Source organism: Pungitius pungitius, chromosome 10 (genome assembly GCF_949316345.1).
Source record: "Pungitius pungitius chromosome 10, fPunPun2.1, whole genome shotgun sequence".
NCBI lineage: Eukaryota > Metazoa > Chordata > Actinopteri > Perciformes > Gasterosteidae > Pungitius > Pungitius pungitius.
This window is the reverse complement of record NC_084909.1, coordinates 20,786,754-20,810,080: the sequence shown is the minus strand read 5'-3', so window position 1 is coordinate 20,810,080 and position 23,327 is coordinate 20,786,754. Positions and strand designations below refer to the sequence as shown.

The 23,327-nt window shown below is 42.0% G+C and overlaps 2 protein-coding genes across 2 annotated transcripts; one reads left to right on the top strand and one right to left on the bottom strand.

Annotated features, from left to right (window-relative positions):
- Positions 1-1,146: 1,146 nt before the first annotated feature.
- LOC119229080 (ly6/PLAUR domain-containing protein 1-like) lies at positions 1,147-8,442 on the top strand. The gene is made up of 3 exons (XM_037489199.2): positions 1,147-1,279; positions 2,016-2,147; positions 7,556-8,442. Exons 1-3 carry the CDS (start codon positions 1,231-1,233, stop codon positions 7,795-7,797), a joined length of 423 nt encoding a protein of 140 aa, XP_037345096.2. The 5' UTR covers positions 1,147-1,230; the 3' UTR covers positions 7,798-8,442.
- A 54-nt stretch (positions 8,443-8,496) lies between these two features.
- On the bottom strand, positions 8,497-22,264 carry gpr39 (G protein-coupled receptor 39). Its single transcript, XM_037489198.2, has 2 exons — positions 21,091-22,264; positions 8,497-9,621 (listed from the first exon to the last, which is right to left on the bottom strand). The coding sequence occupies exons 1-2, from the start codon at positions 21,872-21,874 to the stop codon at positions 9,140-9,142; spliced, it is 1,266 nt and encodes a 421-aa protein (XP_037345095.2). The 5' UTR covers positions 21,875-22,264; the 3' UTR covers positions 8,497-9,139.
- Positions 22,265-23,327: the final 1,063 nt, after the last annotated feature.

The following is a 23,327-nucleotide window of genomic DNA, read 5'->3' as shown; positions in this document are numbered from 1 at the left end:
AACTCCCTTCTTCCAATCTCACACTACAAGAGTTCTTTTTTACATCAAATTAAAAGCAAACAATTTCCAGAGTAGCAACCCAGATGTCATGTGACCACGACCATTGTTCTTTCACCTTCCAGATGCTTTATGTTTGATGCTCAGTTATCCTGGTTCCCAGAGAGCTCTTTGCATGATGCCATCAGTCATGTGAGGACACCTTTCACACCAGCTTCCACAGGGAGAAGCTACAGCTGGTGCACATTAAGCTGAATTCTCCTGAAGGAGGTGCTGCTCTCTCTGCTGATGCCTGACTAATAGTGGGTTTCATTCTGGTGCATAAAAAGTCAAACTCTCAAACGAAGCTTTTCAACCAGTCAGTCAGGAAGTTCTCCTCATAAAATACTCAACCAAATTTTATTCTGAAAGCTTCCATTTCTGCCCACTATGTCCTTCACCTTCACAGCAGCCGGATTTCACTTTAAATGTCTTTGTGGATCATCTCAGCAAAACAAATCTTCACATTGCCTAAAATGTTCTACAAATGACCTGTTAGCTCATTTAAGTTCCACCAAAGACAGGATTCATAACATGTTTGTGTGTGTTGATGTGCAAATGTCCAAAATAACATTAAAGCTGAAGCACAACCCCAAACTACGTGCCCTTGACCTCTTGCATCCACTAATTGAAACAGGTTGCTCACGATGACTCTCAATGAAACTATTGGAGTTGTAAACGATGACAAAGCATCACTCTGAGTTTACCTCCAACTTATGATGCTTTTACACGTGTGCATCATTTCCTCAGGAACAACAAGTAGCTGTTTGTGTTCCTCACACCACAAAATCCACCTTCAGCAAACACTGTATTTGAATAAACTGTTGTTCAATCAGAAGGACCATGTATTGTGAGGTTCAGGTCATTTAATAGTTATATTATATAGTAATATAATAGTAATTCTTTATGAGTCCAGTGGAGGGATGAAGGAATGAAGCTGGTCGTGAGTCTTTTAAATAAAAATAAGGTCTCTGGTGAGCACGAGGTATAAATCTTAAACTGTGGAAAGTGTGATGCTGACTTACAAAAACATCCTCTTTAACCAATGGGGTTAAATCAGAAACTACATAAACATGATGTTGAATGGAGATCCACCCCTGACACACAGACTGATGCACCGCGGTGTGCGCAGGGCGGTCTGTGGTCACGTGGTGCACGTTGGAGCCGCGGCGCGCAGTCTCCTCTTCGTGGACCATGCGGGCGGTCACCGTGTCAACTTTGCTCCTCGTGTTCCTCCATTCGGGTAAGACCTGTTTCCTTCTCTTTGAGGAGCATGAAGAACTTGGTTCTGTTCGGGAGAAGGAGCGCGATGCGCGCGTTTTGTGACGTCTTCCTGATGAAGGGAAACTTGGATTCGCTTCGATTAAAGTATCGATTGGCACACAATTATTTTGACACCCTCTGGAGCTCGGTGTGGAACATGGAACAATCTAGTTTTCCCAAATCACCTTCAAAGCTCACACTTTAAACTGCAAGGTGTGGATTCATGTGTACTGGAACAACGTGTAGATAAAAGGTGCCATCCCAGTACTTAGTCACATCCCTCTGCGGATCCGTCCCCTGTTATAGTGACAGATGGGACCATTAGATGTAAATATGACATTTCTTCATTTTGAGCATAAAATATCTTCTTCATGTCTTTCTTCTCAGCAGCTACATGTTTTAATCTTCAGTAAACTAACGTTCTCATCTCTCATATGAGTCCCTCTTTATATCAGTTTTGAAAAAATTCAGATACTTGAAACTGATCTTCTGAAAAAATGAATAATTGTTTGAATTGTCGATAGTCAAAATAATTTGCTCTGTCAAAATAGGTGATCAATGCATTTGTGACTTTGGGGAATCCTTATTGATTCATGGAAAACTGTTCAGCCGTTCACAACAATTCAAGTGTGTGTGTGTGTGTGTGTGTGTGTGTGTGTGTGTGTGTGTGTGTGTGTGTGTGTGTGTGTGTGTGTGTGTGTGTGTGTGTGTTGCAGGGCTGGCTCTGCAGATCCAGTGCTATCAGTGTGAGGAGGTGACACATGACTGCTCCACACAGGAGTTCGTAGTGAACTGCACCATCAACGTGCAGGACATGTGCCAGAAGGAGGTTCTAGTGAAGGATGACGGTGAGTCGCGTCACTACAGAAGCTTTTTCTTCCTCATAAATAAGAGTGTTTTCATCAGATCAAGTATCAGAAAAGGCTCGGGTCAATCCGATTAGATTTAGGTGGTGGTATGGATCCAAAGAACTCTCTTTGTTTAAATGCTGATTAGCAGGAGTCACACCATTGGTCCGTTCAGACACTCACATGATCAATATGGTCACAAAATGGCACAAAGGCATCGGTTTGTCTCGCCTGCATAAATGTTCTTTAACACAAAGACAAGGAGAGGCTGCGCAGCACGAAGGTCAAACTGATCTGAGGTCATTAAAGAATGAGATGAAGTCATGAATAGAGACTCTTCTACCAGCTCGTGCTGTTCATGTGATGACAGGTGTGTGTCCCTCTGTCATTGGTGGGAATCTCGGCCAATAAGCTGCAATGTTGATATTTCTGATGACTTCGGAGGCTGTGCGCCATGTTAAAATGTTCCCACCTGCCCGTTTTCACGCAGGTGTGAGACCTGCTGCGGTAGTTTCCCAGGCTGCTGCTTAGCTTCTGATGTCGACCCCGTGGAGTAAAGTGAGCGGTGGACAAGCAGAAGATAATCACCTCCCACTTTCTGCACTTCCTGTCGGCTCTATGAAACATTTCTGTGTCTTTCTGCTTAATTGTTTGGTCTTTCTTTCACTTTCATGAACTTCATTTCCAGCCCAGCTGTTTTCACCGAGGCTCGTTCTTGGTGGAGGTTGTTGGAAACATGACTGAGTGAATGCTGGGGTCCCTCTGGGTCTTCTAGAGAGTGGGTCATGTGACCTGCCATCTCCATGAGGGGGCAATGCTTTCAGCTTGATGCGCTGTCCTCAAATGGCCAGATGCTCCACTCACTCGGTTATTCAGAAGCTGACATGTTTTCTTAGTTTGCAGTGAGCTGAGCTCCTACTTCCATCCTGTCCGTCTAAAACATCTGTGCATGTCTTTAGTCGTCCATTTAAGGGACGGTGTTCTTCGTTTTCAGAGGTTTGGCAGTGAAACGTTTAATATTAATTAAGGTGTCACTGTTACGTCCCCATTTCCTGCTGGTGGTCTGAATCCGGACACTAAGGGTCACTCTCATGCCACAAGTCGTCTTTATTTTTAAACCCTGCAAAGATTGTGGGTAATTTTCTCTCCTCTCCCCACTGCAGAGGAGCAAAAGCAATAAGCTCCAGTCTTTGGAAATGTGGTACCCGATCCAAAGGGCACGACAGTTCTTTAATAAGAAACTCTCTGCATGGGTGCTGCTGGACATCCTTTACCTCCCAGAATTATCATCACTGCTGGTCTGTGTGAAAGAGGGTGTAGAAATCCAATTGAAACCCTTCCCAATTGCACTGTGCAAGTTGCTTAAGTTGAACCAAAGAAGTGACCCTTTGTTGACCCTTTGTTGACCCTTTGTTGACCCTTTGTTGACCTTTGTTGGCTCTACGAGGCTCTGCTTCAACACGCAGCACATGTTGTATCTAAAGGATGCACAGCAGTGACGTACGTCCCCGATTGGGCCGTTTTCTGCATCTTGGAAGGCGTTAAACAACCATCCAGTCTGCCCTTATAAAAACATCAGTCAGAAATGAAGCTCCCTGTCAAACCTACAGTTTCACTACGACACATTTTCATACCCACCATCCGGATATTTGTCAGCGAGGCGGCATGAGACGAGGCTGAGTTCCTTTACAAGCTCATCACATTTTCATATCGCCATCATGGCCTCTGATTACGTTTTCCTTTCATCTTATTGGCTGTTGCTCTGCAGGCCACCATCCATCTCAACGCCTCTTTTAAAGGAGGGGAAGTAGGAGGTGATGAGGGATGTGCCATTCACTCTCCAATGTTTTCATTCAACATTATTTTAAGGTATTAAACACACCAAGAAAGCATAGGATTATGAGGATTATATTAAATACTTTATTTTTTTTGTATATTTTACTCTCAGAACTATGCCACAACTTTATGGTAAGAAGGCTTAAAAACTTTAAAGCAGGAGTCAGGAGGAGCTTGTTTTGCAGGTGATGCTGATGTTGGATGCTAAATAGAATGGTGTTACGCTGATGTTGGATGCTAAATAGAATGGTGTTATGCTGATGTTGGATGCTAAATAGAATGGTGTTATGCTGATGTTGGATGCTAAATAGAATGGTGTTACGCTGATGTTGGATGCTAAATAGAATGGTGTTATGCTGATGTTGGATGCTAAATAGAATGGTGTTATGCTGATGTTGGATGCTAAATAGAATGGTGTTACGCTGATGTTGGATGCTAAATAGAATGGTGTTACGCTGATGTTGGATGCTAAATAGAATGGTGTTATGCTGATGTTGGATGCTAAATAGAATGGTGTTATGCTGATGTTGGATGCTAAATAGAATGGTGTTATGCTGATGTTGGATGCTAAATAGAATGGTGTTATGCTGATGTTGGATGCTAAATAGAATGGTGTTACGCTGATGTTGGATGCTAAATAGAATGGTGTTATGCTGATGTTGGATGCTAAATAGAATGGTGTTATGCTGATGTTGGATGCTAAATAGAATGGTGTTACGCTGATGTTGGATGCTAAATAGAATGGTGTTATGCTGATGTTGGATGCTAAATAGAATGGTGTTACGCTGATGTTGGATGCTAAATAGAATGGTGTTACGCTGATGTTGGATGCTAAATAGAATGGTGTTACGCTGATGTTGGATGCTAAATAGAATGGTGTTACGCTGATGTTGGATGCTAAATAGAATGGTGTTACGCTGATGTTGGATGCTAAATAGAATGGTGTTACGCTGATGTTGGATGCTAAATAGAATGGTGTTATGCTGATGTTGGATGCTAAATAGAATGGTGTTATGCTGATGTTGGATGCTAAATAGAATGGTGTTATGCTGATGTTGGATGCTGTGATGCGTCTAGTCACCTACAGACCTGAGCTTTATTCCTGCATCTCATCTCTTATCTGAGCTGTTTCAAGGGGCAGTGGTTCAATGAAGCGATGAATCACAAAGCAAGGATCCAATGGTTTGATTGCTTTAAGGCAAATACTGGCAACGGAATATCCAGCGTGATGCTGCTCAGGAGATGAAGCAGAGAAAAGGCCTTCAAACCAGACGAGGAGGTTTCCTGATGATCACGTCCATGTGAAGATATTAGACTGAATAAATCCTTGCTTTAAGATGTCTACAGATGGTAAAAGACAACTAATGCACACCATCCCAGTACTGATTATGAAGCTGGACCCCCGCTGACGGGTCATGAACCCAGAACCACTTTGACAGAATGTGATCATTCCAGACTCGTATTCTTAAATAGAGCGACTGGTTTCTTTGGATGAAGCGCTTTGTTTGACTGGTTTTTGGTTAAAAAAAGCGTCAGATCACTGACACAAGATGCTGGAGGCATGAATAAGTCTTATTGGTTTTATTTAGTTAAAACCTCATTTAAAAATCAGAAGTCCTGCGGACAGCGGACATATTGGACCTCTCACTGGTTCCAGTTCATGTTGGTTCTCACAAGACTAAACGTCTCTCAGCACTCTCACCCTTCCTCCCATAAATTAACTCAACAGCATAAAATAGATTAAAGTGCTAAATCTTAGAATGCAGATATGAAATCAACCCCCCCCCCCCCCCAGCCCTTTCAACGTTCTCTTCTGCCGTCTGAGATTCATTTCAGTGATATTTGCTCAGCAGCATGAAGGACTATATATAATAACATAATGTACAAACTGTAATAGTAAGGAGTCAAATATTTGACCAATCACAACATCATTACAAATGAAGGAGTTTTGCAGTAGTTCATAATTTGATGAACTTGTTGTGTAAAGCTGTGACCTTCAGTAAGTAATCTATCATTCATCTATCTGTCAATCAGAGGATGTGCAGTTCCATCCATATTTACACCCTTTAGACGATGTCAAACATCCAGGTATATAGAAATATTTGGTTATTAGGATGTTTAGTACAAGTTGTCGTTGGGATTAGTGAAGGGAAACGTTGACATTTGGCTGACATTTTGTTTCAAAGAAATGTAGATAAAAGCCCTTAAACTTTCAATAACCTCGTGATGTGTCACTCATCTCTCCACATGAGTGCAACCAACACAGGCATCGCCCAAAGGACTCCAGGTCCATTTCAATGGTGCATGTGATGTGTAGACATCTAGATATCCACACATCACATCTTCACAGCTGTCTCTTAACGGATGGCAGAGATTTCCGAGGACTTTGTCGATTCCTCCTGAAAGCTAAAGGTTCCCAGCGTGGATCCTCTGGTCCTTAAGGGTCCTTTTTCATCTCCAGCAGTAATGGGAGCAGCGAGTGACGATGACACAGTTAACGCAGTCAGTGTGAAATGAGGTGCATTAAAAGCCAGATGAGTCACTAACAGAATACAGATGTGATGCTTTTCTCACCTCAAACAACCTTTTACCATATTATCGTATTAGTTCACCTTTTTTATACTTTTCATTGTTTTTATTAATTTCTGAGTTGATGACATCACTCTTTGTCTGCAACCAATCAGCTGCCGCTACACGGATTTCAGTCTTCACACCGTTTTGATTCAATCAATTGTAACTGAGTGTTAAATGTTAGTACTTAAAAAGGGCTCATTGACTGTAAAATGATCGTAAAGCTGTGAGCGATCAGAGATGCACGGATCACGTGCTTCTCAGTCAGGGTTCATCTGATTGGCCAGGATGGGTGAGCATAAATCCAAATGCGTATTACTTCATTAGTTAACTTGTTTCATTTCCCAACGCAAGCTCTGAGCAGCCAATAACCAAGAATCCACCAATTCGACCGAACACGGGCCACTGGTTCGGCTGGAGGGGGGGGGGGGCGGGGGGGGATAAACGAGTTGTAAATTCAAACAATAAAGCAAAGTTAACAACAGTAAACCAAAAGGGCTGAACTTGTACCGAGAAGTGGTCAAAAGACTGTATATATATATATATATATATACCTATATATATATATACGTGCCTCTAGACCCAACATTTGACTCATCCACCAGGTGACACCACTAATAACCCGTCCAGGTGAGAGCAAACGAGCCGTCCAGGTGACACTCATTAATGGGCGGGACAGGGGACAAATTAACAACCCTCCTAAAGTGCAAGAAAATGGCTCTCCAATATTTAAATAAAGAAACAATACAATCATGTAACACAGACAAGTTAAATAAGAGAAAATGTCCAAAACGGCTACAGCAGCAGCAGTTAAAACGATGGAAGGGCTGTTTCCTTATTCATGGTCTAATTAGATAGACACCATGGCCACAGAGAAGAGCTAAGTGACTCCAAAAGGAACATTAGTCCAATTATATGGAGAGGCTTCCCTTTAAGGTGAGAGAATACGAGCTAATTAGATGCCTCCCTCTCAACACTCTGCATCTTTATGGTTCTTTCAGGGATCCACTACCGCAAGTCCTGTGCCTCGTCGGGAGCCTGCCTCATCGCCTCCTCTGGTTACCAGCAGTTCTGCACCGGAAGGCTCAACTCCGTGTGCATCACCTGCTGCAACACGCCGCTGTGCAACGGGCCGCGCCTCAAGAAACGGCCCCAGCCATCGGCGGCCATCACCCCCACCGCGCCGCGGCTCCCCGTCCTTTCCCTCTACGCTTGTGTCCTCGTGTCCTCCACGCTGTGCTGACAGACCTCCACGGGCTCAGTGGGGGTTCTGACAGTGGAGACAACTAATGGAGGCAGTGAGGAATGGAAATGTGGAAACGTGTGTTCTTTGAGGCTCCCATTCTGTCCAAAAGTCATTTTATGACCCTTTTCTTTATGATCACACGTGTCATGTCACTGACAGCATGGGACAGCTTTCCACTACAAGGTCAAATAGTAAGTAAGTCATCAATATTGTGAGGCGGCACAGTCACAGATTTTGTCGTACTAACGAAATGAAAAAGACAACGTAAGATAATAGTATTTGATGATTGGATGCAGTCAGAAAAAAAAGGACAAAAGAAATCAGTTACATTATAATAAAAATAGAATGACTAGAAGGTGCATCAGTACAGTGGAATGTGTTGTATAGTCAAACGTACCTTTATTGGAGATGTCTTCAGAGCCAAATATAGACGTGATGTGATGTGCTCAACATGCAAGTCGTGAGTCAGAATGTGACTTGGATGTTCTGGAGTACAACCAACATGTTGAGTGCTTTTTAACACCGTGTTTTTCCATCTGTGTTTAAACCAGCTGACATCCTGCTGCATCCATCACTGTGGAGGAGGATTTCCCATTTTTGCATACATTTATTTGGACTATTTTTACTGCCATTACTCCATGTCTTATTTTATCCTGAATAGATGAACCAGCCATGTTAACAACGTTGATCATTTCTCTGCATGCATGTGCTATTTAAACATAATTGTTTTTTTTCTCTTATGTTTTAAGTGACCAGATCAACAATCTCATTATTTTCAATCATCAACTAAAAATGTAGATGCTGTTATCAGTTAAACAAGGTTCCTTCATGTGGCTCAATGGTGTACTTTCAGAATAAACTTTAAGTATATTACTACGGAAGAAATTCCAAAAATGAATTCAGAGACCCTGATAAAATGTGCACACTTTAAAACAGGAGATTGCTGTGTTTTACCAGCATGGTTGTCTTTTAGTCTCATCAGTGGGACATTCAATCAGTTTGTTCTAATGAAAGAAGGTGTTATTAGTCATGTTACTTCATGCTGGCTGGACTTCTTAAATTGAAGGGACTGAAACGAGTACGTTTTTACAGATGTATAAATGTGCTTCTTGTGTTAAAGTGACCCACGAGATGCCAAACGCTCTGCCCTTTAACTTGAGTTGCAGGGTTCTTCATGCTAACTGAATATTTCAACATTAGTGGAATCATTTTCTCTCTTGATAACAAGTTCTTGCAGATTCACTCTGTATAAGTAGTATGTTTTTATTTGTTCGTGATGGCACAGCACAAGCAGCTCTCACTTTACCGTTCATTCTGTCACATTAAATTCTGCAGCACACTATATTTCAGTCTCTGATGGTACGTTTGTGGCTCTTCGGGGACCGTCGTGGTACTCTTCAGTCAGGCTGAGGATTTGTGTAGTTGAGGCCACTCCTGAGTCCCTCTGAGTGGGAGCGCTTTCCTCCCGTGGAAGGCTGGCGCGTTTCGCCCTGCTGCGACGCATCGAGTTGATCAGCAGGGGCCGTAAGGAGCGGGCGGGGTTCGCCTTGGCGTTCCGCACCGTGCGCTTGTTGATGTGTTCGATGGTGAGGCGGCACCGCAGCACCTGAACGAAAACCTCCCTGAACTGTCTGGAGGAGAGGTTGTAGAGGAATGGGTTGAGGACGGAGCTGAGGTAGAAGAAGGAGTCGGCCACAGGGTGGAGAGTGATGTAGCTCCGGAAGTAGGAGGTGGTCCAGCCGGACTTGGGCACGGCCGCCATCATCAGGCGACGAATCTGGGTGGGAAGCCAGCAGACCATCAAGGATCCCACGATGAGGCCTGAGAAAAGGTCAGAAACACAAAGGATGGAGGCAGGAAGAACCAAGAACCGCATACACACACACACATGCACGCACGCACGCACACACACCCGCATACACGCACACGCACACACACACATGCACGCACGCACGCACACACACCCGCATACACACACACGCACACACACCCGCATACACACACATGCACGCACACCCGCATACACACACACGCACACACACCCGCATACACACACATGCACGCACACACACCCGCATACACACACACGCACACACACACGCATACACACACACGCACGCACACATGCACGCACGCACGCACACACACACACAGGCACACACCCGTATACACACACACACGCATACACGCACACATGCACACACACGCACACACACACTGTTTGCGTCTGATTCACACAGTGAAAGCCAGTTGACCTCCAGGACACAGGACGACCTCTATGTGCTCTCACACATCCTCAGGCTCTAATCTTGCAGTGTTTCTTACACTTTGACCAAACAGCTTTTCACCAGTTCTTTAAATGATCGGCTCCAGATTACTTTCATTAGTTCATTAGTTCATTAGTTCATCACTTTTTTTGCAGGAATTGTTATTAAAAAAAAGCAGCTGTGAACCCATTTAGACCCGACTAATACACATGCTGGAATCACTTCAACTGAACATTTTGCCACTTCTTATTATTATTACATGTATTTTAATTTTTTGGGGAAAACATATTGTGGAATGAAACATTATATCTTAAATAAGATAATCAGTCCATCTGCATAAGTAGAGAAAACATGTTACATTTTTTATCCAAGTAATTCAAGTGGGGATATTCACAATTATTCTGATAAAGTACTTTGTTTCATAGTACAGCATTTGAAAACATCAATGATGGGATGGTGTAATCAAAGGCAGTTTTCTTTTAAACACTATAATAGTAAAATATGTTATAACATAGTCTTATGCTAAATGAGTTATTATTGTCTGTATTGAAGTAATGAGCGAAAAGAAGTTTCCTGTTGAATCTGTGTCTGAAGAAAAGAGCTCGAGTCACACAAACTGACCGTGTTCATGTCTCACCTGGTTCCTAAGTGTTCATGTCTCACCTGGTTCCTAAGTGTTCATGTCTCACCTGGTTCCTAAGTGTTCATGTCTCACCTGGTTCCTAAGTGTTCATGTCTCACCTGGTTCCTATGTGTTCATGTCTCACCTGGTTCCTAAGTGTTCATGTCTCACCTGGTTCCTAAGTGTTCATGTCTCACCTGGTTCCTAAGTGTTCATGTCTCACCTGGTTCCTAAGTGTTCATGTCTCACCTGGTTCCTAAGTGTTCATGTCTCACCTGGTTCCTAAGTGTTCATGTCTCACCTGGTTCCTAAGTGTTCATGTCTGCTCTCTCCCAGGTGTCTGCTGGTTAGGATTCGCCTTTCACTGTATTTGACCTTTGTGTGTGTGTAAAAGCTCAGAGACGCCGTCTCCACAAAGCACCGTAACACGTGTTTGTGTATTTGACCTCCTGCTTGCAAGCAATAAAAGGACTTTTACCACTTTGCTCTTTCACTGTGTTTCTATGAGATGAAGCTAGGAACAAATCCTTCTATTCTCCCAAACTATTTTTGTTGAAACACTTTACCACTACTGTTCTTACAAAAACCATGCACACACACACACACACAGAGTGACTGCTTCCTCCCCAAAGGGAAGAATATAAAGATCTGCTAATTAGAAAGCAATTAAACCGGATTATTGGAACAATGAATTGTTTGTCCGTGCTGTAATTGGAGTGTGTGATCGAGCTTCTGAGTTCTATGGCGGGTAAGTAGAGCTACATGTGAGGGGAGAACAGGGTACGTAGAGCTACATGTGAGGGTAGAACAGGGTAAGTAGAGCTACATGTGAGGGTAGAACAGGGTAAGTAGAGCTACATGTGAGGGTAGAACAGGGTAAGTAGAGCTACATGTGAGGGTAGAACAGGGTAAGTAGAGCTACATGTGAGGGTAGAACAGGGTAAGTAGAGCCATTGTTTCAAGCAACATGCTCAGAACAGACAGTCTTTATGAAGGCATCAACTTCACGGACCTATGAAAATTAGAGATGATTGTGAAGCCTTTCACACAGTTATTTATAACTATAATCTTCAATTTCCTTTTATTCACAATAGTCATTCATATATACACTTTTTTTCAATAACGTAACTGTGCTGATCTCTTCCAGTCAAATCACAGATGGTTGACATCACTGAGAATACAAACCCACCATTTCCAATGCTGCTGCAAAATAAAGTTACGCAGCATCAGCAATAGTATGGTTGAAATAAGCTTGTTATGAGTTTACCTTAACAATCCTTGTATTGTTCCACAGTCACAGTTCAGAATACTTGGGTTCATTACTGTTAATCACACATCAATGACGAGACCCAGGTGAGAGCGGCGTCCTCATTTGTGCAGATTATCTTGCACTTGTATTTTAAACCTCTAAAAAAGTTGAAGTTTAAGTAAAGGCGCAACATGAAGGCAATTAAATTATCTCCAAAACAGATAAATTGCCTCAACTAAAGGGTTAGTTCAGGTTCAAATCTGATTATGGCGCTATAATCCAATACAATGAACACTCAAAGGCACAATCGACACCTTCCCTTCTCTCTGCTGGACCCAGACTGCCATGTGCCTGAAATACCATCAGTGATTTTCTGAATGACAACTGTCTCTCTTTGATTGTTGTATGATAATGAAACTGATTTCATTGCAGTCATCATCAGGAGACATTAAGGTTTACTATAGCAAAAAAGCGTATGTATTACCTAGGGCCGGGACTCGATTAAAAATATTAATCTAATTAATTAGAGGCTTTATAATTAATTAATCGAAATTAATCGCATTTTAATTGCATAAATATTTTACCTGAGAACAGTGAGAAGTAATTTTTTTCACATGGATTTTTATTTTTGTTCAACCAATTCCAGACAAGTGTGTTGTGTTGTGAATTCCAGCCTGAGAATCTATGAGAATTGAGGTTGGATTCAAAAGCATCAACAGGTGTGTGGTGGAACAGTGCAGGGAGATAGCAGGAAGGCTGAAGTGTGGAGGATCCTCAGTTCAAACCTGCTCTCTCAGAAGGAGGGTTTGGTTGCAGTCAGGGCTTCAAACTGTAAACTTTGAAGGTTGAGGTTTAGTAAACAATCCCAAGGTCTAATATGAGAAACGGACACAATGAGGCATGTGCTTGAATAGCACAAGGGAACAACTGAAGGGCTGCAGGCTCCAACCTGGTGTCTGAGGTTGTGGGTTCATGCCCCTTCATGCAGACATCACTTCTGCTTTGAAAGAGTTTTGAGGTTTGAGTAGCAGTCTCAAGGTTAAATACGAGAAACAAAATTTGAATTGGTGCATGGTGAGGTAGTGCAGCACAAGAGCTGAGGAGCTACTGTCCTTACTCTATAGGTTGTGGGTTCAAGCCCAGTCTTGGTTTTGAGCCTTTGGCTTTACTTCAGGTTTGAGTAGCACGCTCAAGGTTAAATACAACAAACAAAGGGTTGGTTAGTGTGTGGTGAAGTAGCGCAGCGGAAGAGCTGCTGCCACAAGCCTGCACTGCACTTGAAGGTTGTGGGTTCAAGCCCAGATGTGGAAATAGCATTTAAAAAGACTTTTGAGGTTTAACTCACATGCTCAAGGTTAAATAGGAGAATCAAAGTTGCCAAAATGTGACCAGTACTGGTAGTGTAGGGGTGCAAGAAGGAGCCGAAAGCGCCGCCAGTGGGATCAAATCCTGCTCCTGCCAAGTCTTGAGCGCACTACCGTGGAGGTAGTTGTGGGGGCATTGTCCCCACTGGTTGTTTCAGAGAAGTGAACCCTGGGGGTTATGCAGAAACACAAGGCGCGTTCACTTGGGTTATGATGGCATTGTCAAGAATGATGAAGAATCTTTTGCTGATGAATTGACTAAATTTGATGTTAATTGCTTTGCTTTTAGCTTTTAGCTTTTAGCACTTATTAGCCATGCTACGTAGCCTATAGGGTTCCACCTTTTTGACGGGAGAGAAGGCCGGATGAGTCAGTAAAGATGAGCAGATGTGTCTCATTCAGTGGTCACACTGACATGAAACTTATTACAGCCTCTGAGGGCCTTTTTCAAGACAATCACATGTTTGTCTACTTCAGGGCATCCTGTAGACAACCTTAAACTGACAGTCTGGCACAGGGTGTAGATTTGTTTACCCTTTTTAGTGCATCCACCCTCCAATTCTCTGTTACATTCTAATTCAACTCACTTGTGCCTTTACCAATGCAGGAAGGATGAATAGCACGGTTGATCCTCCAAGATGCACCAGTCTCTGGGGCAATATCCCATTAGGATTTTTTATAAATGTCAGTTACCCAAAACTAAAAAAGGATTTAGGAAGAGCCACCATGTCCCTTGAGGGTTGAACCCTATTAAATAATAGGTAAAAAATTATTATAAAAAAATATATGTAAGGTCAATATATATATAATATAATATATATATTATTAGGGCCGGGACTCGATTAAAAATATTAATCTAGTTAATTAGAGGCTTTGTAATTAATTAATCAAAATTAATCGCATTTTCATTGCATAAGTATTTGACCTGAGAACAGTGAAGTAGTTTTTTTCACATGGATTTTTATTTTTGTTCAACCAATTCCAGCAGTAGAAATAGCATATTTAGAAATATAGTACTTTCAGAAATTCAGGTAGCCTATAGGTAAGTAGACCTTCTGTAAACTAGGTTTTTTTAAGTAGACCAATACTTTCAAGTACATTCAGAACATTGGTTATTTTTTCAGACGTGGACTTAGTTACCCTGGTCCTTAAACCAGTCATCTGGTGCAGTGTGGGTTGGGTGTGGGTCCTTGTACGTCCACGCTAGCTGCTAATTGTGTTGCGTTGAGGTGATACTTGAGGCTCGATGTGAATTCCTTGTTGCACAGCTTGCACACAACCACGCTCTTATCGACGCTTCCATCCGTGTGTTTATTATAAGAAGATTTCACATTCACGCTAGTTGGTGCTCCAGTATAATCGGTCCTCCGAAACTCATCCAGTGAGAAACGTTCCGCGGTGCAAAAAATAAGTGTAAAAATGCGTAAAAAATGTTTAATGTGTTATTTTTTGTGTAATTAATTCATCTTAATTCACATTGTAATTAATTAATCGTAATTAACGCGCTAAAGTCCCGACCCTAGTATTACCTCTTTCAATGCAAAGCAAAATATGAAGTCTATGAAATGACTAAGCACAGACAAAGTTGGGAAGCTAACGCTTTCTTGTTGTTGTTTTTTTAACTATATATAAAGATGTATATTATATAGTGATGCATTCAGAGGTAAATTTGGCTTATCTAATAACCTTTGAACATGTCTGTTTCAGGGCTGAAAAATAATTAATGCACAATAAACAAATGTGTTTGTCAGTTAAAGTTGTTAATAAGCGACTTGTGATGAAGGCATAGATTAATTAAGCTTGTGACAACGGGTCCTTTCCAATGCATTCACTGTAAGTCAGGGCCTGCTAATGATAATAATAATAAAAAATAATAATAATCATTCATAATAATTTATAATAATAATAACAGGTGGGTTTGGGAGGCAGACAGTTTTTGTCCGTGTTGCAGGTGTCAACGTGTCGTGCAACGTGGTGGCATCTGATATTGTGTGGTGCCTGTAACCAACAAATGTGATGTAATGTGTAATTGTATGGGAAGCACAGATTAAACTCAGCGCACTGCACAGTGAATTTAATTCATTTAATTTGTGGCAGAACCTGCGTCTGAACATGTTCCCCCAGTTCGTCTATAGCGGCTTAACACATACAATGGAAATGTGTTAGGGCCTCTACAATATACGTTATATTATAACAACATTATAATTAGTTTTGTAGACAGTGTAGACTAATCAGAGAAGATCAGAGAGGTCATTTCAAATGGTTCAATTTCTGATAATTCTTCTCTATTTTCCGGTATTATTTGTGTTATCCTTAATGGCAAACACCAACAGAGATTAAATAACTTCTCCTTCTATTTGCATTACTGGGATTAAGGGTGGTGGGATTTAATGTCCAGTAATGATCTTTGAGCAGCCAGTAGGTATAAGGTCAAACGTCTCGTACTTATTAACAGCGTTGTAAATCCAAATAGTAATGATATCACTCTTGTACTTTGTAGTCTGCTGACTTTATGTGAAGGTTCACTATAGACATACAGTCACTTCTAACTGTGCCATGAAGATATTGGGTGTGCCAAGGTTATATTGATAAGTAATCTCAGGAGACCACTAACAGATGGATTAGCTAACTCTTTGATAAAGGTCAAAGGTGATCAGAAATTAGGAAATTAGCATAGCATGTAAGAGAACTATCTTAAGCATGTTAGCTCAGCTACAATCACCTTTAAAGTTCCCACACCGTTGCTCAAATAAATTGAGTTGCAACTTTAATAATATAATAAAGAAACACCAGTGTTTCTTTGCACATGTTCACCCTGTTCATATGAGATTTATTGCACTGTTAGCAACAATGTGAAAAACCCAGATAACATTAAGTCTCTTAAGAGTCAGAATAATATACATTATTATTATTATACATTATATACATACATTTAGCTCCTTAGATGCTAAATGTCGGACCGTGTATGTTCAAAAGGATATGACACGGGTCAAGGACCCTAAATTCACCTCATTATCTTTTTGTGGCATTCCAGATCCCAAATATACTCAAACAAGCACTAAAAGAGGTCAACTTTGTAATGTTTAAAACAACAGTAAAAGTAGAGTAACTGGTCTTAAATATACACTTGAATGATATTGTGTGTGTGGGGCCAGCATGATGTCAGCATTCTCACAGCTGGTCCATGTATGTATCTATCTATCTATCTATCTATATAAAGATTCTACAGGAATCACTTCAACACGATGAAAAACCTGCTTCCTAAGCAGTGAATCAAACAAACAACTTCCAAAGGAAAAAGGAGAAGATGAATCATTCATAATCATTAAGTGGAGTCGACTGGTCCTGGTCAATCAAATACATCTTGCAATGTTCTGTTTATGCCACCAGATCGAAACGCATGATGATTTGCTAAAAGGATTTGACATCTCAAACTGCTTTAGAAGTGGACTCTTGACAATCAGGAAACAAGCTCATTGTGTTGAAAGAAAACATCTTGAAAGGCACCCTAAACGTAATGTAAATGCATGCATTTGTTGTTGTGTGCACAGTGAAGTTTGTGCGTCTCACATAAAGCTACCGGCGACTACAATGTGCAGCCAACATTTTTGCTACTCTGAGTGAGAAATTAGCAACTGATAAAAGTTGAAAATCACCAGTTCCAGACCAGATGTGAACAGTGGTGTCGTTATTCTTCTCTGGTTGGAGGTAACGGGGGTCGCTGAAGCTTGGAGGAGCCTTTTAATGTCGGTGGGGATGCAGTCCTTCAAAAGCTTTCCCTCAATACAAAAAATAAATATACACACTCACATTTACTCAGAAGCTGAACTATGCAGAGGATGTGCTCTGCAGAGGGACTGAGGAATCACACCATGTCATGTGAGTAGAGGGTGCTGCTACCCCACAATGACAGTTTTCACAGTCTCCATTCAGTGAATTAACCATTAACTTTGAATTGAATTGTAACATTGAACAGGGAATTCTTTTTATGGTTTATTTCACTCAAAGATGAAGCGAGATAAGACGAAATAACACCATGATAACCAGACTTTTACAAGAGGTTGTTCAAAGCCACAGAGAATTAGATCTAGTTGATCAACACAGTGCAGAACGTGTTTGGGTCATTGTATGTTCCAGAAGGTCATGTGCTCAGTTGAAGGAGACAGGCGCTTAAATAGACTATGTTTGTCTGAAATGCTCTATGAAAATGATTCGTTTTTTCAAAGCACATCAATCTGGCAGAAACAGAAAGTATAAATACGGACCCAAACATTTAAACCATTAGCTTCACTCTTCTGATCACGATGGCAAAACGAATGCATGCTTCCTGGAAACTATGATGCCTTTTGTGAGGTGAACCTGTCACCTGTCATTGTCACAGGAAAGCAGGACAGGTGCAGCTCTCCTGGTCTCCTGCTGCACACATCGGCACAAAAAGTACTTTTCACATCTATTCAGCCTCTCCAAGAGCTCCCAGCACAGAGAGCGTTTAAGGTCAAAGGTCAAAGGCCGAAGGCAGCAAAACCAAATTAATATTCAATTCACTAATGCTGGCACCCAGTGACTGAAAAGAAGTGAGCTAAAGCAATTAACCTTCTGTCCCTGATGTGATGTGTGGGCAACGTAACAAGGATCTTCTCTGCTTTTAATTAGTCTCAAAAGTCCAACCAGGAGGAAAAGTTTCCTCCAGGAGAACAGTGACGTAGAAGCACGTGAGAGACAACTCACATCAGTGTGGCCCTCGATGTGCAGCACGTCCTCCATCTGCCGACTGCAAGAACAATTCATATCAAATTCTAATTCATTTTATTTATGCTGCAGCGACACGCCTGCAGCCAATCAGGAAGGGAGAGAACAGACTGTGTCGTGACCCCCCAGTAATATTCAGTCAAATGTAATATTAACTGATTGAGACCATGCATTGAGCTGTTGTTCATGAGGGCTCAGCGGTTAGGAGCTCTGGGCATTACAGTAGGGTATAATAATAAGAATACTGTTAATATCACCATGTGGTTTCATCGATGTTCATACAAACACTAACATTGTGGTCCGGTTGTCATTCGTAGAGCAATAAAACCTGAGTGCAGGGTGTGTAAATGGAGCGTTACACCCACACATAACCCTACTGAAACCACAAGTACAACATACTGTAAGCATAGTGCGTTTTGTCAGTTCACACAGACAATATAAGCAAAGCTTTAAACTCCCACTTCCTCAAAACCTCTCTGATTTATAGAATCCTTTGAAAAGCCCACTTCATTCCTCATGAAATAAGCTCTGTTGATAATGTGTAGATAGTCTTTGAGAGACCTTCCAATAAACTGAGCTAAAGGAAATACAATAATTAAGTCCACAAACAACACAGCCAGAAGCTGTCATGAATATATTCATATATTATAGATGTGGTATCAGGTTCATTCTTTCATCACCATAGTAGGTTCAGTCAATTCAACTCACTGTGAATCTTTACTTTTCTGATGCTGGAAGAATATAAATCTCTGCAGTTTTTCTGAATACAGAGTTGCAAAGTGTGTATAAACTTTTGTATTTTCCGATCCGACTGATAAGAACGACTATAAAGATGGTAAATAATGGGTTCTTAACACGTAACACAGTAGTGCAGCACACTGATGGGGTATGAATATGTTTCACAGCAGTCCACTTAGAGGACCACCATTTAAAATGAAAGAGACACTGAAGTTGCATTATGGAAGTATAGAATCTGACATTTTTCATCCACAGTATTGAACAAACCGTGGTTTTTTCTCCTATATTAATGATCTTAATGTTGAACACAGCTCCTTTGAATGGCCACTTGTTCATTTTTCTCCAACCATCTCTTGTGAATGTGGTGGAAATGCAAATGTCTTTTTCTAATGAATGACTTATAGTCTGAGAATTCAATCATCAGTTATGAGAGAGCACAAAGACGCTTTTCCCCGAACAGACAGCAGCTGAAACGGCTGCAATGAAGCGTCGATGCAGGATGTTTGATTGAATGGATGGAATCCTCTCACCAACAGATCTCATGTGTTTTAGAGTTAAAGTCAAGACGAGTAAAATGCAATAACGTACGCAATCTGTCAAAATTATGTTTGTTCAAAAAAATAATTGAATGTGTAATTTCTGAGAAACAATCTATTTATTCTGAAGCAAAGCGCTGGCAGCAGAGGAAATGTGTGTTTGAGGCTTGAATGGCTGACAGCGACGTTACGAGTACTCGATTAATCACCTGGCTTCATGGAATAAAGACCCTGATAAGGGAATTCCTGTGCTGTGATTCTCAACTTCTTATTTACATTGAGCTCAACAGACTAACATGACATCACCAGTGACTGAGTGTGTGTGTGTGTGTGTGTGTGTGTGTGTGTGTGTGTGTGTGTGTGTGTGTGTGTGTGTGTGTGTGTGTGTGTGTGTGTGTGTGTGTGTGTGTGTGTGTGTGTGTGTGTGTGTGTGTGTGTGTCTGTAGACATGCAGGATGTGTTCTGATGGAGCGTCCTGGAATGCACTGATATGTTGACACAGATTCATGTTTGTTTCAAGTGAAAAACAGTCACATATTCTGGGTATTTTCTACCCTGCCGTCACGATACAAGCTTGTAATTCAGGCCGTTTGTAATCCTGTCGTCCTAAAGGACCCCTGTGACTCCTTACTGAAGCCTGAATGTACACCTGAGAACCAGGTGTTATGGACTACCTTTCTTTCCATGGAGATAAAAATGGTACTAAATTATTAAAACCGCATTATTTAATGGATTATAGTATATATATATATATATATATATACATACTTTGTCACTGAGTGGCAGCAGGAGAAATGATTAAGTGTTGGCATTGGCAGACATTTGCAGTTTCTAAGCAACAGACAAATCTAAATCAAATATTTTGTCAGCTTTGGTGCTTTGTTCCATCTTGACTTACAGTGGGTTCATCAGACACTTTTCACTCAACAGCTACCTGCTGTTGTTGAAGACACAGTTAATGAGCGCATTAGAATGATCCAAAAGGATTTCCTTCAACAACACACCCGTTTGATTGATGGGTCTTCAGAGATTATACAGCCAATGGAAGCCAAGTGACTCTTTACCTCCAGCACCATGTCAGCAATCCCTGGCTTTCCTGCTTCTTGTCCACTGATCATGTGGTCCTTCTCCGTGACCACTCTGCTCTATGGCCGAGGGACCGAGGGACCGAGGGAGTTTGTCGTTTCTGCTGCTGTCTGTTTCATGTCGGCTCGTCTGCAGTAACATCTCTGAGTCCATCTCCTATCATGTCCAACGCCAGCGGAGGTCCATTGGACCGAGATGGTGCTGACGTGCTTCTGACGTGCTCCAGATGTCCTCACATTTTGTTGTGAGAATCTTGTTATCAAAGTGTTACTTGGTTGGTCAACTATTTGCAGTTTTTTACTCCCTTGTGTATATGAGTGTGTCTTTACGCTGTATTTGTTCTATTTGCTGCTACATTTCTGCTAAATTCTCTAAAGCTGGAACCCTTTTACAATTGAGCCAACCCGAAACATGACGACAACGCTGTGAACCCTTAGTCCTGCATCACACAACAGCAGTATAAGCAGCATGGAGGAGAGTGCTGGTGTAAACGCATGAACTGACACCTCCAAACAAGCCGGGTGGCAACGGTTCAACATCACAAAGATGTTCACACGCCACCTGCACAGAAAACTTCACAATGTGGACAGCATGCGCACAGTAACAATGAATCATCTGACTGATCACACACAAGTGGCAGAACAAGGTGTATCTTTTAGATAATAAACTATCGACCTACCAAGAAAAATGATGATCTGCCTCCTGGCTGCCTTGACCTTTGAACTTTCGTGCTTGGGCTCTCTTGCAGCTCCTTGGACGGCGCCGTCCGTGGACTGCAAAGGTTTCTGCAGGACGAGCACCATGGCCCGGCACATGAAGGCCACACAGATCAACACAACCATGTAGACAATGAAAGCCAAAAAGATGCTGACTCTGTACATCACCCAGTGCTCCCTCAGATTCGTACAGAAAGTCAGATTCTGGGCCGGTGTGTCTGACCGCAAGGGAATGTGTCCCTGTGTTCCCGTGGCAACCAGCAAGGGCAGAGCCACCAGCACCGACACCAGCCAGGCGAAGGCGATCAGGACAGAGGTTCGCCTGCCACCGAAGGCTTTGAAGCGGAACGGGTGACAGATGGCCACGTAGCGCTCGAAGCTAAGCGTGGCCACGTTGAGGATTGTGGCGTAGCTGCAAGCCTCGAACAGGAAGTTGTAGATCTTACAGGAAACGTTCCCTTCTGCCGTAGAGAATGGAAACCAGATAGCGCTGTAGAGCTCCACTGGCATCCCAATGAGGAGCACCAACAGGTCCGAGCAGGCCAAGCTAACCATGTGGTCGGTGACATTCTTCTGCAGGTAGCCATTACGCTTCAGCACTTGAGTCACGCTGATGGTGATCGAGTTACCCAGGATACCCGTCACCAGGATGAGGCTGTAGAAGATTGTCAGGAAGATTTTGACGGAGTAGCTGGGCTCAAGCTCACTCCAGTCTTTCTTTTCTGCTGTCTCCGTGTCCTCAATCATGGTTACGGTGAGCTCTGATGTCCCAGGTATTGATTTTGTCCTTATCAGGTCTGCTGGGCGAAGTCTCTGTGTGTAACGGCCAGGACCCAGAAGTGAGCTGGTTTCCAAGGTAACGACTCACATTGACCGCTTTCTCTTTCTGTGTAAATAATCCAGATTCTTGAAAGAAAGAATCCCAGGAGAGGTATGATCCAAATCACGGCTTGAAGAAAATGTGAGGAGTCTTCTATACTTCTACTTTGTTGTAAATATTTAGTGTCTTATCACCAACGTCCAGGGTGTGGGCCGAGCCACGGTGCAGCTCCTGTAGCTCCTGAGGATCATCTGGGATCCCTGAGAGGCGTCTCAGGTTCCAGTCCGGAGGGGTTGGTTTTACCTCAGTTAGCAAACACTGCTCTCCCACAAACGTCCTCCTCCCACCAACAAGGGCAGGGCTAAACATGTTAAACAGGTTAAACATTAGACACTGAGAGCGCTGGCGCCTGCTTCCATTTCTTATCATCAGTGCTGTGGATTGTTATAAAGAAACCCAGTTCATAAATTAGACCAATTAATAAAATGCATTTAGTGTACACCAGTGTAACTGTGATTCTGAATCTATGTACATAAATAAATGGTGTGTAATAGTGTAAAACCACTGTCATTTTTAAACTGTAATCAATAGTGCCAATGCACAGCTGTGATTGTATTCAATGTAATGCAACCAACCCAAATGCATCCATGTAATACTTGAAAGCACCACTGATATTAACTGAGACATTCAATATCCGAGCTTCATTGAACTCACCAGGAGACCACTCCCAGGGGGCGTGGCCACTGCCTTTCACACCTTTACTGCTCTGTGTACATACCTGTAGGCAGCCGTAGTTGTAGGAAGCAATAGACAGTCACTATGTGGTAATCAGTGAGCTTCTCTGTGCAGCAGATCCTCAGCTGAGATGTTTCATCATTAAATACTTTACATTTGAACTTTTCAATCCAAGACGCCATCTGTCCGTCCAGAGTTCCTTCATTTTAGAACACAACAGTAATAATGTGCTTCACAAACTTTGTTTTATTCAAAGTTATAGCTCAAAATGTGATGAGTTGTGATGTAACTTGAACATTAGAAAACGCTTGAGTTTGATGATATAATTAATTAATTCGGATGGTTTCAGATTAACAATCTAAAAGTTTAGTTTGCAGATGTTAGAGATATAGCAAGGGCACCTGAGAAGGTATTTTACCCTTAAATATGACTGAGAACGTGCGAGAGAGTTAAACGCAACAGAAGACACAGAAGAGCAGAGTTAAGAGGAACCAGACTGAGATGAACCAGACGTGGTTCTCCAGAATCAACAAACAAAGCTGACTGCATTCGGCTGCTTGACTGAGTATTTATATTTCAAAGATAAGGATTCACTGTATTTTATTTTCCTTTACAACACTGGATGCATGAATACTTGAAGCAAAG

Excerpts from the sequence above, each read along its gene's own strand:
- gpr39 (XM_037489198.2), bottom strand. The coding sequence starts at position 21,874 with ATGATTGAGGACACGGAGACAGCAGAAAAGAAAGACTGGAGTGAGCTT. Across the intron at positions 9,622-21,090 it reads GCAGATCATCATTTTTCTTG|GCCTCATCGTGGGATCCTTG; the intron begins GTAGGTCGATAG and ends ACCTTTTCTCAG.
- LOC119229080 (XM_037489199.2), top strand. The coding sequence starts at position 1,231 with ATGCGGGCGGTCACCGTGTCAACTTTGCTCCTCGTGTTCCTCCATTCG. Across the intron at positions 1,280-2,015 it reads CCTCGTGTTCCTCCATTCGG|GGCTGGCTCTGCAGATCCAG; the intron begins GTAAGACCTGTT and ends TGTGTGTTGCAG. Across the intron at positions 2,148-7,555 it reads GGTTCTAGTGAAGGATGACG|GGATCCACTACCGCAAGTCC; the intron begins GTGAGTCGCGTC and ends TGGTTCTTTCAG.